We start from the raw sequence: 17,175 nt of genomic DNA, 5'->3' as shown, positions 1-17,175 counted from the left end.
CATATGGCTGACTAAAGAGACATAAAGAAGGCACGGCAAAGGCAGGGTTTAGGCAGGCCAGCAAGCCACGAGTAAGTTGGGTGACATGAACTTCAAGAGGCTCTTCGAATTGAAGTGTCCGGGCTCGGTGTAGTTGAGGTTAGTATCCGCTGTGCTCTGCCACTGGAGAGGATTTGTTGGGTTGAAGGAGAATGTACTATTAAGAGAAAAAGTCCGACTACCTCTACAGCCTGGCAGATATTTCTACGGATCGCTCACAGATATTTCAGCGTTCGTCTTATGCGAAGAAAAACAAGAGAGGTTGGGAAGCAAAGGTGTTGGGAGGCAATCAGTTAGGGTTGTGGGAGAACATGGTGGTGGTTGTTATTATTCCAAGAGTAAGAAAACAATTACGGAATGTTCCTGTGTCCGATTTCTTTCTTTCTTTCTTTCTCTTTCTCTCTCTCTCTCTCTCTCTCTCTCTCTCTCTCTCTCTCTCTCTCTCCCTTTCCCTCTCCCTCTCCCTCTCCCTCTCCCTCTCTCTTCTGGTATGGTGATGGTTTCACTTCAGTCGGTTTCAAGCCGACCGCAGACTGTTTCCTTGTTTGTTTTCCCCGTGCGTTCGTTCGTGTGCGTACACCGACATGCATGGTCTCTCTTTGTATCATGACTATACACTCTAAAATTGTAATCTACACTTTTACCATATATTGTAACATCTGTGGAATTTACCAAGAGAACCAAACACCCATCGGAATGGACTCCTTTTGTAAGTAGGCCATGAGTGAACGAGAAATACCAAAGCTTCATCCAAGTACTTTCTCCAAAAGATCTATCAGCTGGCCAAGCGCTTATCTTGGACGCCACCCGCCTCGGTGCCACTACTCTCAGCGCCCACAGACACGCTCATTTACAAGAGAAAAAAAATGATAAGACAAAGATCTTGATAAATAGTTAAGGTGTGACTGCAAAAGATCTTTCTCCCAGGAGGTACGGATCCGCAAGTTGAGAGAAAAAGATGACTAAGGGTTAACTTAACGAAGGTTAATGGCAACACTGGAGGGACGGACCTTCATGCAGTGTTCCCACAATGCGAATGGATCCTTCTGGGCTTTCTTTCTTGATTTGCAAAGTAGTCCACCCTGCTGATAGTCAGTGTGTCATGCGCACAAGTCCAGTTGTCTCACGCACTCAAAAACGCACTTTGAGAGACATGAACTCTGCAACCCAAGCGAGAACACAAATAAAATCCAACTGAGAAGGCCCAACGTGCTGGTCAGAAGTCGAGACCAAAGTGATTTCTCTCCTAAAATCATGGGTACTTACTTATACCCCGAAAGAGACCCGTAGGCTTGGAAATATGCTTATGAGTACCCAAGCAACCATGGAGGAAATAGATGTGACACCCCTACCCCTTATAGGATAAGCACGGCCCTTTGAAGAAGTCACTGAAGGAAAAGATAATATAAAAAGAAAAATAAGTGAAAGGATACTGAGAAAAACGATAATAAGTGTGCAATTCGGACTTCATGTATTATCAATATTCAATTTAGAAAATAAATTAGTTTGTTTTTATACTGGAGACTTTCATGCCACCCAAGTAATAAGACTTGGTCAAAAATGCGCCCTGTGATTATAAAAATAATCAAGTTCATTTTGACTTTCCCGGAAGCCTTTCACGAGATTCCGTCTTTGTTTAATCGCAGGTGGCTTTAATATATACATACATGTATATATATATATATATATATATATATATATATATATATATATATATATATATATATATATATATATATATATATATATATAAACACACACACACACACACACACACACACACACACACACACACACACACACATATATATATATATATTTATATATATATATATATATATATATATATATATATATATATATATATTATGTATGTATGTATGTATGTATACAGATATGTACATATTGTCTCTAATAACTCCTGCTTTTCCTCCAAATATACCAGTTATTTCCCTCACATGTATATATATTATAGACACAGATAGATATCTATAGACATATACATATGTTCCACTTATATGCATGAAAATATGTACATTGAATGTTTATGTTTAAACAGAAGTATACAGAAAGGTGGAAAAACGTATCATTGTAATTTATTTGCGACATTCATCCTGACCGGCCTTAGGGAGGGGGAGGGAGGAGGGGAAGGGGGAGTAGTTGATCGAACGCAAACACGCAATAGAAAGACATTTTTAAATCCGCCTATTGTAACATTATATTTCCCATCGACTTCTCATATTAGGCATCATCTTTTCAAAATAAACTTTGAAAATATTTTGTAATTTCTATATTGCTTACACAGATTAATTTATTTGGATATTTGTTGTGTTGGAAATGGTAAAAAGCGAATTAGGTATGTCGTTTACAAACCGGATTTAGGCAATAGTTGTCTCATCCGCGTACTCAGCAGCGCGCGTCACGGGCGGAGGGTTTTAAGGATTCAATTTTATATAAGAAGAAGGGAGGATGTTGCAAGATGAAGATTACGATTCAGACACGAGTGACGAAGATTTTGTGCCGCAAGGTTGGTATCAAGCGGTGCGGTTTAAGAAACGTGTGTAAGGCATAAGGTTTATCATCAAGGGAAGGCAGTGAATGTTAGAAATCGTCTGTATGTTTCTGCTTCAAGGAGTTACCTGCTGTTGCAAGTTTACTGTAGATTTATGCGATGAAACGCGAGTGTTTCTAATGCTGTTGGTGAGTTTTGGAGAAGATGCGAGCACACCTTTGGTGATTGGTATTTTATGCAATCTCTGCATAGCGTTCGACATGTTTTGGGGGAGCGCATGGTGTATACAAGGGAATGTACTGGGTACAAATGGAGAACAACTTGCTGACTAATACCACGAGTAGTAGGCCTTCATGCAGTATCAGGGAGCTTTATTCTCTTAACCACCAGTAATTGTTGCCAAGAGCGACGCACCCTCTAGTCTCAAAACCAAGGTATTATGCGAACCCAATAACACAACCTAACCTTTCCTACCTTTTATTTACACCCCAGACAGGGGGGGCAAACCCCCCAGTACCCACCATTTACCAGTATGGAAAGTACAATACTTTTTGATGAGATCTTGGGTGTGCACAAAAAATTAATCAAAATGTGCAGTGTGCAACGGTTACCAAGTGTGAACTTCAAGAGTACACATCTTGGAACTTTTGAGATAACAAAGTGCTTGAAAGTCCTTTAAACTATTAGTAGATTCCTTATTCCATATCCATGTTACATAATTATTTTGATTGTTAATTGCTATAAATCACTCAGGTGTGCAACCAGGAACTCAAACAAAAATCTCAGGTGTGCATCTACCATACTTTCCATACTAGCCTATTTATTAGTACTTTGCGGCAACAGATAGAAAATGAATGAGGCTGCTGCAGCTGTATTTATTTTGTTTTATTATTGATTTACTTTTTCCTGATGGTAATAGACTATTTTCCTTAGACTTATCATCTCTCAGTTTAGTAAATAACATTTTGTTTTTTTGTTTTATGTCTTATTATTTCATAATATTAAATTTTCTGTAATACAACCTGTGCTGCCAGTCACAGTGTTCAGGAATAGGATACTGAGCATGGAAATGGCATCCTCTTTGGAGTCAGCAGTTTTCCAGTCATGGCTTACGAACATTACATTCCTCACTCTTGATGGGAATAATGCAAAATCCTCTTCGTAATTGTTAAATGAGTCTAATCACCCTCCAAGAGTTTTGGCAAATCTTTTCCACTCACACTCATGATGGTAAGTTCATGTCACCCACCCTGCTGCTATTTTGTCCCATGACAGCATTATCATGTCATCCAGCCCTCAAGCACAATATTTTCATGACATGATGGTCACATCGCCTGAATCAAAGGGGTTAAATGATACATCTATAGTAATATGAAGCTGTACCCCCTTTTTTTATACTGAGGTAAAGATGCAATTGATAGGTTGTTGATGGTGGATGACTGGGTAACAGAATAGTGATGATACTTTGTTGAAGTACGTCAATAATATTGCATATGCTGCATCCAGCCATTCAAAACCAACTTCTCGACCTTTCTATCAAAAAGATGAAGTATATTTAGAATGATGGCGGATGGCAGATTGAGGTAACCATTCAGTTTCCAAACAAATTGACCTTGAGAAATCATCTGACAGAATGGGACCATCTCAGAAAAGGGGAAAAATTGGCTTACATCAATTGGATTAAACAGTTCATCATCATCATCATGGGGGCTGACGCCGACGGGGGCGCATAGCCGCATCCACCCTTCGCTTCCACCTAAGAGGATCCCTCATGGCTAGACGCCAGGCAGGGACTCGGCCCATCTCTAGTTCTTCACGGCAGGTTTGGTCGATCTGCCCAAGCCATGACTTCCTCGGTCGTCCCACAGGCCTCCTCCACCCAGGGTTGTCTCGAATAGAGACGACCTGATGGGCAGGATCATCCTGAGGAAAGCGAGCCAGGTGGCCGTATAGCCTGAGTTGGCGATCACGGATTGTGCAGATAACAGGGCTTGTGCCAGTCTCACGGTGCAACCGTTGGTTGGACACATGGTCCCGCCAACAGTACCCCATGATCTGGCGCAAGGACCTATTGCAAAAGGCTTCAAGACGAGCCTCCAAGGCACAGGACAATGTCCAGGTTTCGCTACCGTATAGCAAAACTGGCATTATCAGGGCCTTGAAAACCCGAAGCTTGGTCCTTCTGCACAGGTACCGACATCTCCAAATACTCTTGTTGAGAGAGTTCATGACCCCTGCTGCCAGGCCAATCCGTCTGCTGACTTCATGGTCTGACAGCCCAGAGTTATGAACTACACTACCAAGGTATGTAAAGCTCTCTGTGACTTCAATGTCCTCGCCGCAAGCACGTACCGACTGAACAGGTTCTCCTATCAAGTCCCCAAATTCCTGGACCTTGGTCTTGGTCCAGGAGACCTCTAGACCCAGGGGCTTTGCTTCATTGCTAAATGCATCGAGAGCCGCCACTAGGGTTTCCAAAGACTCAGATAGAATGGCAACGTCATCAGCAAAGTCAAGGTCTGTAACTTTGATATTGCCCAGCGTTGCCCCACAATGACTTTGAACAGTAGCTCTGCCCAGTATCCAGTCCATGCAAGTGTTGAAAAGAGTTGGTGCAAGGACACAGCCTTGCCTCACTCCTGAACTAACAGGAAAGAAGCTCGACAGGCCCCCACCACACTTTACAGCACTTTCAGTACCAGTATACAGGCTTGCTATTAGTCCAATAATCCTTGTTGGTATTCCTCTCAGCCTCAGGATCTCCCAAAGTGACTCCCGATGCACCGTATCGAACGCCTTCTTGAGGTCGATGTAGGCTGCAAGCAGCCCACGCCCGAATTCACGACGGCGCTCTACAATGACTCGAAGCGCGAGGATACGGTCTATTGTGGACTTACCAGGAGTGAATCCGGATTGCTCCAGTCTCTGGTGCCTCAGTAGATGGTCTCTGATACGTCTCAGAAGGATGTGGGCGAGAACCTTGCCTGGTACACTGAGCAGTGTGATGCCTCGGTGATTGCTGCAGTCCCAACGGTCCCCCTTCCCCTTCCAGAGAGGGATGACCACACCCCTCAACAGGTCAGGAGGAACGGAACCGGACTGCCAGATGGCAGCCAGGACAGCATGTAACCCCCGTGCCATAGGTTCACCACCAGCCTTTAACAGTTCAGCTGGTATGCCGCAGATACCAGCTGCTTTACCACTCTTCAGCTTGGAAATCGCCCCCCTAACTTCAGTTAGGGAGGGAGGGTCCTCACTGATAGGTGGATCTGGCAGCGGGATCTCGACACTACCCGCATCCAAGTTAACTGTTGGTGGGTCAACCTGGTACAGCTGCTCAAAATACTCAGCCCAACGTCCCCGCACCGCAACAGGATCTGAAACGATCTGACCACTTACTGAGCGAACTGCTGTCACCTGTGAAGAGGGCTTGGAGTTCAGCTTTCTCAGGGCTTGGTATGCAGGACGAAGGTCATTTACTAAGAAATGGCCTTCTACCTCCTCTGCAAGACTCCTAATAAACTGTTCCTTGTCCCTTCTTAACAGGGACCGAGTTCTGCGCACATGAGAACGGTGCAATTCCCGATCCCCTGTCAGACGAGCCGCACGACATGCATCTGTGGCTTCCAGTGTCTCCCGCGAGATGGAATTCTGTACTGCTCTCGGGCGTACACCAATCGTATCTTGAGCTGCATCAAGCGTTTCACGCTTAAAGCTATCCCACAGAAGAACAGGGTCTGTCAGACTGCCAAGCACTGCGAAACGATCAGAGATTGCCTCAGCAAACCCGCGGGCACACTCCCCCTCCCTCAGCCTGTCCAAATGAAACACCCTAGGGTGATCATTTGACCGCTGGGGGGTTTTGAAGTGGACTCGGAGGGTAGCCACAACCAATCTATGGTCAGTACCACAGAACTCAGCACTCCTGTACACCCTGCAATTTTGAAGGATCCTCCAACGAGTGCTAACAAGTATGTGGTCGATCTCCTTGGCTGCGTTACCCGCATCACTGTACCATGTCCAGCGATGAGGGTCTGGGCGCTGGTACCAGGAGCCAGAAATCCTCAATTTCTGGGACCTAGCAAAGTCCCGGAAAAGGAGGCTATTCTCGCTACCGGCATCAGCTCCTGAACCATGGGGACCGACAGACATCTCATAGCCAGCTCGATCACAGCCAGATACCGCATTGAAGTCGCCCAGAACAATGCGAATATCTCGTCGGGGACATCTGTCTGCCACAGATGTAAGTTTGGCGTAGAACATCTCTTTCACGTCAAGTTTACAAACATCGGTAGGAGCGTACACAGCAATAAGAGACATGAAGCCAAAAGAAAGCTTCAATCTCAATACCATTATACGCTCATCAACAGGAGTAACCTCTACTACCGAGGGCTGAAGTCTGCTGGAGACGGCAATGGCTACTCCCTGGAGATGGTGGCCATCGCTGCGGCCCGACCAGTAATAGGTGTAGCCACCTACACAGGTCGTGCCGCTGCCAGGCCTCCTCACCTCCGAGAGAGCAGCCACCTCAACTCTCAGCCTCCCCAGTTCCCTCGACAGTAGAGGCAACCGATCATCCTGACGCAAAGAACGGACGTTCCAAGCCCCCACCCTGACTTCCCGCCTGAGGTTCAGCCTCTGGCAGTCGCTCCGGGTGGATGCCACCTCTGCCACCCCCACCGACATTGCCCCATATAAAAGGGGGTGGCGGGCTGCGTGCCCCATCATCCACCTGTGGGGTTCCCGAGGGCTTTCCCCCACAAGCTTCACTCTGGGCTGGCGGCCACCAGAGCGCAGGCGAGACGGGTAGTCCCCGTTCCCAGCCTGCGCTCCAGCAGTCGCCCTCCCAGCAGGGCCCACAGTCCGCCTCACTTGCTGGGTGGGAGGGGCTTTTCCCCTCCTCCCAGCCTCTCCATTTATATGTTTTACTGCCGATTGGTTTATATCTGGGGGGAGGAGGACTGGCAGGGCCCACCTCCCCCGAGCCTCCCATTAACCCCAGGGGGCTAGGGGGCAGGAGTTGGTACAGGGCCAGGGCGTGTCCACACGCCGGTGGGCCATGGCCCTGAACCTCTGGGGCCTCCTGCTGCTCCGAGATCCCCCTCAGTTTAGCCTGGAACCGCAAGGTACCCAGTTTCCATGGGTGGCCACGAGGAGGCACTGCAGGGAGTCTCGATGATGGAGAGGCTATGCACTGGCAGGGGGAGGCTTATGCAGAGCTGCTCCCTTTTTCGCACGAGGCTAGCCAGCGGTGGCAGCTGTAAGCGAGAAGGCATGCAGAAGCTCTTAACACTAACTAGACTACCACTCCATCGCTTCACACCACCCTGCGCATGAAGCACCCACCCATACAGTTGTATGGAGAAAACCAGTGGAGATCATGTGTAGTGAATCTTTCTGAGGAATAGATGATATCTGGGAGTGTGGTACACCCATTTAAAAAACACAGAAATTAGTAAATTTATAGTACCCGGTGTTACAAGTCAGAGAGTCGGGAGAATGGGCCTGGCTTTCGGAGAGTTTTAGCTGGAAGGAACTTGCTGAAGAGTACAGGAATTACTTCCTCACCTTCATTACATAAAAAAAAAAAAAGAATGAAAGGAAAAAGTTTATGAGAGGTTACATGTGATTAATTATCCTAGGGTCAGACATTGTATCTCTGATGGAAAGTACTGTCTGACGTTATGGTTTAATATTGATTACTTGTGCAGATACTTAATGGATTTAAATTGTAATAAAGATGATCCATGTTATTGGAGTCCCTACCAGATGTAAAGCTAGAACATATCTTTTATTCTCTTTTATTTTTCAGGTGTTGAGAGTGACGATGAACCGATAAGTGGTGGAGAGGAAGAGGAAGATGATGATTTAGATGAAGATGGGGAAGGAAAATCAGCAGCAAAAGATAAAAAGAAAAAAGGAAGGAAGAAAAAGGGCAAAAAAACGAACCCTCTTTTAGCACATATAGAAGATAAGGAACAGGATACAGAAGAAAAAGAAGCAGAGCAAGATGTAGTAAGCAGTGAGAAGGATAAAAAGAAAGAGGATAATTTATGGGCAGGTATGTATATACTTTTTTTTATATAGAGGGGAGGACATCACAGAAAAAGGAAATCACAGAACCCCATACTTATTTAAAACTAACTAGAAACTCAAAATACAGGCCTTGTAGGTAGATGAAACAGCTCAAAGTGTTGCTCCCTTGCAATCTCCTCCTTTTATATCTACTTTATTGCGCATACATGTTAGCCTCCATTCAAATGACCATGCACATTCAATTAAACAGAGCAGCTGTTTCTTTACTTGGGTGAATCTTAATCTGTAGGCTTTGGGTGCATCACAGCCTACACCTGGACCAAGTGACTTGTACCCCTGGTCTGCATGAACACTCGTCCATTGTCAAGACTCCTTGCATCCCTTTGCAATGTGATATCTTTTTCTACATTAGCATTTTTTGCTTTTTGTCATTTTCCACAGTCAGTATTTGCCACTTGATATGCTTTATCAAGATGGTAATAGACTCTTTGCAATGTTGTGATCTCTTTTTCTGCACAAGCATTCCCCCCCCCCCCCCCCCCATTTTTCAAAGTCAGTATTTCTCATTTAATATTCTGTATCAAGATAGTAATAGACTGTTTTCCTTACACAAACTCCTTATCATATATCTAGGTTGTCTACAACTCTGTGCAATAATAATAACATTGTGTAGTGTAATTTTTCTATATTTTGGTAATGTTTAGTTTTCTGTAACACCCTGCACTGCCTTGTCATGGTGGGCAGGAAGGGATTCTGAGCATGGAAATAGTGTCCTCCCAGGACCTGGTGCTCTTCTGGTCATGGCACAAGGATAGTACATTCCACCGTCAGTGGAAATGGTGCAAGAGTCCCCTCTTAAATGCCCACTGAGTCGAATCTTCATCTCAGAGCTTTGTTTACTCATGACAAGTCATTCCTGTTGCCTGAGCCCTTGGCTAAATTTTTCATGAAAGCACATTCTCATCAACCTGGCCCTCAGCCAAAATTTTCTTTGGTAGCATAGTGGTGTCACAAGGTCTTCACCCGATTTTTTTCATGACTGTATTGTCATGGAACATTTTAGGGACAATGGGAGTAGCTGTGTAGTGTACTTTTTCTTTCATTCTTTTTTCTTGTATTTTATTGGTAGGCTTATTTAGGTTTTTATTTTTATTTTTTAGGTAGAGCTATTTCTTTCTGCCTAATTCCTGACAAGATTGTCTATTATTATTAGGAATTTATATGTTTACTTTTCTGGCAAAGATTAAAGATTTACAAAATGGTCTTCATTTGTATTACACAAAGCATGGTGAACCACACACCATATATATATATATATATATATATATATATATATATATATATATATATATATATATATATATATTTATTTATGGGGATTTTATGAGCCACCAGACGTCTTTTTCTCTTTTCAGATTTCCTTGCCGATGTTGAAGATAAACCAAGCCCTCCACCTAAGCCAAAAGCTTCAAGTTGGGCAGCCTTATTAGGGAAGAAGTCTTCAAGTAGTGCTAATTCTACGTCTGGTAAGCAGAATAGGATGACCATATTTTATTCCCTACAATATATTTCTCTCATTTAGCATATGTAGTTTTTGATCTCTCTTTCTCAAGAGTGTGTAAGATTTGAAGTCTGTTTTATATGACTAATATCTCAGTAACTTGGCTGTAATTAGAATATTTGTATCTTTTGTATATTTAGAAATTAAGATCAAATTTAATTTGTTGATAACATTTTTACATCTATGATTTACCTATGGTTTCCCGATATAAGAATTAAAAAGGCTCCATTTGTTGTATAAATATAGATTTTGGCATGTTTATAGAATAATATTTATAACCAAGGTTTAAATAGTAATACAATGCTCTAAGTGTAACTTATTTCACACTTTATTTTTACCTATATAGTTCCAAATTTTTAGTTGGATAAGTCAAAAACGAAAAAAGTTTTAGTGTAAGTCATGTTCATCAGAAGGAACTGCTCCTGTATTGTGATTTTATTTGTCAATCTGTATTATTTTAATCTTCAGAAAACATGTAGTGATTGTACACAAAATACATGAGAAATATTTTGATAGCAAAAATAAACAGTAATAGTACACAAAATAACATAAAAAATACTTTGATAGTCACTAGCATATCCTTAGTTAAAATATTTCTCTAAATGATTTTGTTTATAAGCAATGATTTCATAATCGGATACAATCACTTGATTAAACTGATTTGATTTTGACTGACAATCTTGGTTCCTAACCATGAGTATCTATAACCTTCTTGGGTATTGTAACCAGAGGCTGAGAACCTTGGACTTAGTGATATTAGCTATACTAAGTAGGTGCACTATGATTCTGTTTTAATTTCCCCATAATATTAGCATGAATCTCACTAGATTAGGTCATTATAATTTGTTGATTGTAATTCATATTTATGTCTAAATTGATTCAGCATGAAAAGATAATCATGATTTTTGGTGTGTTCTTTGCTGTTCTGTTTCAAGGTATTGATATTTTTGAACCCATATCAGTATTTGATAAAGCTGGTGATTCTGATGAAGTGGCATTTGGACATACCTGGGAAACCTTTTTGGGGTCTGGGGAAGTGAAATAATTGAGAATCTTTGTCTTAATGTATTCCACTGCTAAATTGGCACCAGTTAGCTTGCATCGTACTCAAGGCAAGGCTCAAACTTGCGGATCCCACAAAAAATCACAAACCTAGTGATACAACAAATGTGACAAGAAAAATTTGGTCTGTTTAACAACCTTTATCAGACATATTTAGTCAAGGTTAAAGATTTACTTCATGATCTTATATATAATACTCAGAGTTAACTGAAATCACTTCAAAGCATAGAAAATGTTCATTTAAAGTAAATCTTTATATCTGTAAATATAGTGGAGTTTGAAAGAAAGAAAGAAAGAAAGGAAGACAGTGGGAGGGAGGGAGGGAGGGAGAATAGTCATTTCCTCTCTTTTAAGTGGTACTTTGTTGTACTTTACTTAAAGTTACCACATTTGCTCTCTTTACGTCCCTCAGGATAATGGGCTATAATGTGGAAAAGAAAGAATATTTATCTCTTATGACGTGAATTTTTTTCTCTTTCTTGCAGCTCATCCTGTTTCAGCTACAGTTAAGAAAGAAGAACCAAAGAAAGACCTAAAAAAAGAAAACCAAGATAATAAACCAAGCACTGTAAAAATTACCAAGGTGTTTGAATTTGCTGGAGAAGAAGTAAGGTGAGGACTCAGGGTCGGGTGGGGGGGGGGGGATTTCAGCTTTGTTTTCCTTTTCAAGAAATCTCATTTTCAAGCTTGAAATTCATTCTCAGATAAAGTAGAAGTTGCTGGAAGTGCCAGTGTGTTAGAGGTAAGAGCTTTGGGTGAATTGCTTGCTATTAAGATAAAGATTGAAACTTTGACTTCTATTCAAAGGTAAGGTATAGATTCCAGATAATATAAGTATGCTTAATACATATTGTGAATATTAATTGTTTATTTTTTTTTATTTTTAGGATAGATACATGTCCAACTTGCATGTCAAGAAAGACAAGATGAAAATGGTATTCCTATAAACAGAATTTAATCATACAACAAATCAAAACAATGGCCCTCATAATCTTACAGAATAGAAAAAGAAGTAGATGCCAACTCAGCCGAGGCAAAAGCCGCAACTTTAACTCCCGAGAGCAGTACAACACTTGACAAGAAAGCTTCACCAGTTGGAGGTAAGAATTTCTTCTACTTAATAGTTACATATCAAATGTACATCTATAAGTCATTAACCATAGTACATACGTCAAAATCATTAGTTCCCAAAGTGGGCAGTACTACCACCCAGGGAGAGGTGGATAGATGTGGGTGGGGGAGGGGTGAAGCATACAGGGAACAACAAGATGGTATTAGAAGTTTATTAATATTTTTTTTCTTCTTGTCTTTTCTTTTCCTCTCTTTTCTTTCTTTCTCTCTTTCTTTTGTTTATCTGAATGACAAAATGTGCACCAAGCACATCAATTCCATTACCTATAACTATGGTGAGATTTTGATTTCCCTTCTATTTTGCTGACGCAGCTAAAACTGCCAAATGATTTGATGTACTAAATTAGGTTTTATTTGGGGAATACATCTTTGTATTTAATATTGTATTCAATTTGAAGCATAACAAAATAATCAAATTCTGTACACATTGAGTGCCAGGAATCCACCTGGAAGCCAAGAGGACACAAGCCTGGAAAAGTTTTGGAACCCCTGATCTAGATAAAAAATTAGCATTTAGGTGTGGGTATATCTGTTATTAAAGCGATTGACAGATAAGTGTCTACATACTTACCTATTGTTTCATTATATAATTAGCATGATCAAGATGTCTTTCAAAAGCATTATGAACACATTTACAGGTCTTGGAGGTGTGAAACGACCTGCAGGATTATCGAACATCATAGGGCTCTTGGATAATAAAAAGCAAAAATTGACAACTTTAGAAAAGACCAAATTAGACTGGAATAGCTTCAAAGCTGAAGAAGGTATTGATGAAGAACTGGAAAGTCACAAAAAGAGTAAGCATGGGTAAGTAGACACAAATTTTGATTTCCTTCACATTACTTTGGCATCTCTTTCCTTTGAACAGTGATTAATAATCTGCAAGTCTTTGTAAGAAAATTGCAAAAGATTTAGGAGTTCTCTTGCAGACACCAGATTTTCAAAGTTTGATATTAGATTACAGTTACTGTGTCTAAAAGGTTCTTAAAGGCGTCTCTCACTGTACTGATAATGACTACCCACCCACATCCACATGTCCACCAGCCATCCACACTCACACTTGCATTCCCACCCACACAGCCACATCCCCACCCATGTATGCAGGTGAGATAATGACTGACTATGTGAGTCAGTGAATAAGCGAGTTAGTGCCTGAAAAAATGAGTGTGAATCACTAAATGGAGAATTAGTTAGTGGGCACATAGAAGATTTTTTGTATGTGTACACTTTTTTTTTGTTTGTTTGTTTGTTTGTTTGTTTGTTAAGGATATTTTCCGCTCTTCAGAAGAGAGCTTGATATATATAGAGTGGATACATAAATAGGACTTTTACAGATTTTTTCCAAAGGCTTTATTTTTGTTATGCAGTACTACAGATGGTTTCATGCAAAAGAAAAATATTTAAAACAATATTGAGATATTTTCCCATGTTCAAATAAAATAAACATGAAAATTGCTGAAACCATTCTGGTATGAACTGATATGACGTGGCAGACCAAACATCATTGCGGCAGAAATTTCATCCGATGTCACTTCAGCTGGGTCTTCTAGCTGGACATCACCAAAGGTAGAGCCACAGTCCCATAGAGTGACTTTAAAGCATTCAGCCCTACAACACACTTACTATGAATAATCGTATACTTTTTTCGTAAATTAAATTTACAAGTTCAGTGTCACATTTCCTTATACATATAATATATTTTCTATAAAGAGATGCGGGTGCATTTTATGTTGTATAATGTTACATTGTTGACTTGGCAGTGTATTTATTGTATATTGTTTCATGCAGTGCAATAAACAAGAAAGAAATGCAAGGCATCTTATAATCACCAGCCTCTGAGCCTAGGCACTGTAACTGTAATCTAAAATTTATCTGTTTATGATAGTGTATGGTCCAATTCTATTATTTATATAATTTTCTCTATCATCTGATGTTTAGAGAATGGCAGAAATGCTGCTATGGAAAATGGGCAAGCCCTGTGTTTGAATATGTCCATGCAAACCTGTAGAAAAAAATATGAAACATTGATTAATTGTTTTCTTTTTTTCAGGTATTTAGACAAACAAGCATTTTTAGAAAGAGCTGATATAAGACAGTTTGAAATTGAAAGAGCAATGAGACAAAGTAAAAGATCAAATAGGTGAAATTTCAATGCAGGAGTGAGGCAGGCATTACAGTTGGTACTTGGCCACTGCATAATATCTCAAAGTTTAAGTATTTTATGTGCTAGATATATGAAAAGTATCAGCTTTGTGTACCTTCCAAAGGGAAGACGGGTATGACTTTCAGACAGTGGTATCATCTCAGTCATGTTTTACATAATTTTATTTGAGCTGAAAAAAGTCTAGTGGAGACCATACTCATATGTTTTCTGTGTTGGTACAACTTGGTTAAAGGAAGATGCTGTATGGTGGTTCGTGATGTGGGAAGTACATTTTTTTTCTTTCTTTCTTTTCTTACGAAAGAAGCTGGCATTTGCATTAGTAAACTGCATTGTGTATGATCAGAGGAGATAAAGGGGATACATGCAGGGCACAGAGTTTGTAATTGCTAGCAGGTAATATGAAATCAGTCTGATTCGCAGCCAGTAAGTCACTGAGACGTGTAAATTTTCAACAATATAAGCAAAGTGCTAAAGTTTAAAATTTAGATTTGTAATTTTATTGTCTCCTTTTTAAATTGGTGTGTGGGCTAGATAGAGGAGGCCCATGATTTCAGTTTTCTCACCTATGACAAATGTTAAAGGAAACCTTAAAACATTTCATTTCTTCTTATTGTATTGAATATTTACTATCCTAAGAAGTATAACATGTAGCTTATCGCGTAGAAAAAAAAATGGATTGGTGGTGGGTAATAGAAAAGAAATGGGTTTCCAGTGTCTATATATTTGAAGGTTTGGATAATAGGAAAAAAGTAGTCATTCCAAACCTAATAAGCACAGGGTATATCAACTAACTTGTTAATAAAATGATGTTTTGAAATCAGTGATTGAATAAAATTTACTCAAGAGCATGCCAAAGAACATCTAAAAGAGGTAACTGATGACAAATCTAAAACTACTTGCCCATTTTAAAATCCAACATTATAGATTCAAGATAGTATGGAAAATAGAAACAATGAATATGATCATTGTATTCTGCATAGTTAGATATATGAATTCTCTAAGAAGAAAAAGAAAAAATAGGAACCTTTGGACTTCAAAGACCAGTTTTGTGTTTGCCACAGACGCTGAAATTGTCCATCAGTGAACAAAACTTTATGCTTGTAAAATACACTAATTCAGTTCAAGATTAAGAATAGTTTGTCATATTGTATATTTGAAATAATACTTATCAGAGGTATGGAAACATAAAAGAATTATCATCCTGTATTCTACGTATTTGAAACAAAGTGACATTTATTCATATTGTACAATTTTGTAAGCATGAAGGAAGGCAGAATGTACCACTCAGCTGAATAATGTAATTTCACCATTCCTATTCTCATGGAACAAAATGTACATGTATTATTTTTCAATAAAATAAGTTAGAAGTATCTGCAGTATCATTTCAAATTCTATGCATTCCAGCATTTTCACATTTACAGGATATTACATACTGGATCTACGATTATCATATCCATTAAGGGATAAGGAGAAAAATAGCTGATAAGATGCTGAATTAACCCAATGGTGCAGGGAAATGATTGGAGTGCATTTGCAGGTGTGTTCGGGTTATTAGGAAGGTCACCTGCACAAGGTAGAATTAAGTGATGCGATGATGTCTTTCCCACTTGTGTTTAATTCTGGACAATGTGATTAATATTTTTTTCAATAAAATAATCGAAAAAGGACTTTGGCTTCAGAATGAGTGCCATTGGCTGCCATGTGAGATTTCTTTACTCCTTTACTTTATTACGAGCATTAGAATAAACGTGTTTTTCCTGAAGACTCAAGGTAAGTGGAGATGAGGTAAGTTCATGTAGGCAGTAATGGGTTATACAAGTAATTATGCAGTTTTTTCATCTTGTGCCTTTTAGTAATATTATGCAATTGTTTTATTCTGGTTGACTTTATACTTTGGTTTATCTGAGATATATCTAGCAGTCATATGTCTAAAAGAGAGTAGGAGCAGGCTATTATGTATTATAGGATGAAGGAAAAGCAAACGATTTGTCTTAAGCCCTAAAAATTTAAACCGGTAAGTGCTACTTTATTATGCTAGCCTGTAATTGCTAAGAGTTGCCATTGATGGAATGCTATTTAGTGCTCTAAAATTTCAAAGCAAATGCTCTATGGGAGTTCTGTCATGTGTCCAGGTTCCTGTGCATGTATATCTTGCCATAACCCCTTCAAAAAAGTGGTCTCTTAAAATTTTTGTTTTTATGCACGTAGCTTCTAGCTGATTTGACAAAGATAGATTGATAGATGATAGATAGATATATACATGTATATAGATATATAGCTATATGAATAACCAAATATATAGTGACTTCAAATAAAATGGTAATTAAAAAGTTCAGAATACCTTGAAGCAAATATATATACAGTATATTTTCTAGTGCTGGAAGCAAAATTTAATAGCTTTACAATGCCATAAGATTTATGATAAGACAAATGTTTTTCTTTTGATAAAAAAATGCATATTGCATTAAATGATATATTCCTTTTACATATATTTATATCCATGTTTTTTTATCAATATGAAATATTTGGTATCATAGACACTACTATGGTGCACCCATCTTCGTTACAACAGTAAATGAAAAAAAAAATATTTGAAGGTTTATCACATGGATTGTGTACATCTACTGTAGTTTTCTTTTGGGAATTTTGATTACACATAGATACCTCATC

The 17,175-nt window shown here is 39.7% G+C and overlaps 1 protein-coding gene across 1 annotated transcript; it reads left to right on the top strand.

The window, feature by feature from the left end:
• The first annotated feature begins 2,408 nt into the window (after positions 1 to 2,408).
• LOC113806869 (craniofacial development protein 1) lies at positions 2,409 to 15,875 on the top strand. Its single transcript, XM_027358021.2, has 7 exons — positions 2,409 to 2,566; positions 8,364 to 8,612; positions 10,003 to 10,113; positions 11,696 to 11,822; positions 12,210 to 12,310; positions 12,980 to 13,148; positions 14,392 to 15,875. The coding sequence occupies exons 1-7, from the start codon at positions 2,509 to 2,511 to the stop codon at positions 14,483 to 14,485; spliced, it is 909 nt and encodes a 302-aa protein (XP_027213822.1). The 5' UTR covers positions 2,409 to 2,508; the 3' UTR covers positions 14,486 to 15,875.
• Positions 15,876 to 17,175: the final 1,300 nt, after the last annotated feature.

The sequence above is a fragment of the Penaeus vannamei genome, chromosome 22 (genome assembly GCF_042767895.1).
Source record: "Penaeus vannamei isolate JL-2024 chromosome 22, ASM4276789v1, whole genome shotgun sequence".
Taxonomy (NCBI): domain Eukaryota; kingdom Metazoa; phylum Arthropoda; class Malacostraca; order Decapoda; family Penaeidae; genus Penaeus; species Penaeus vannamei.
This window is presented reverse-complemented; position numbering and strand designations above follow the sequence as displayed.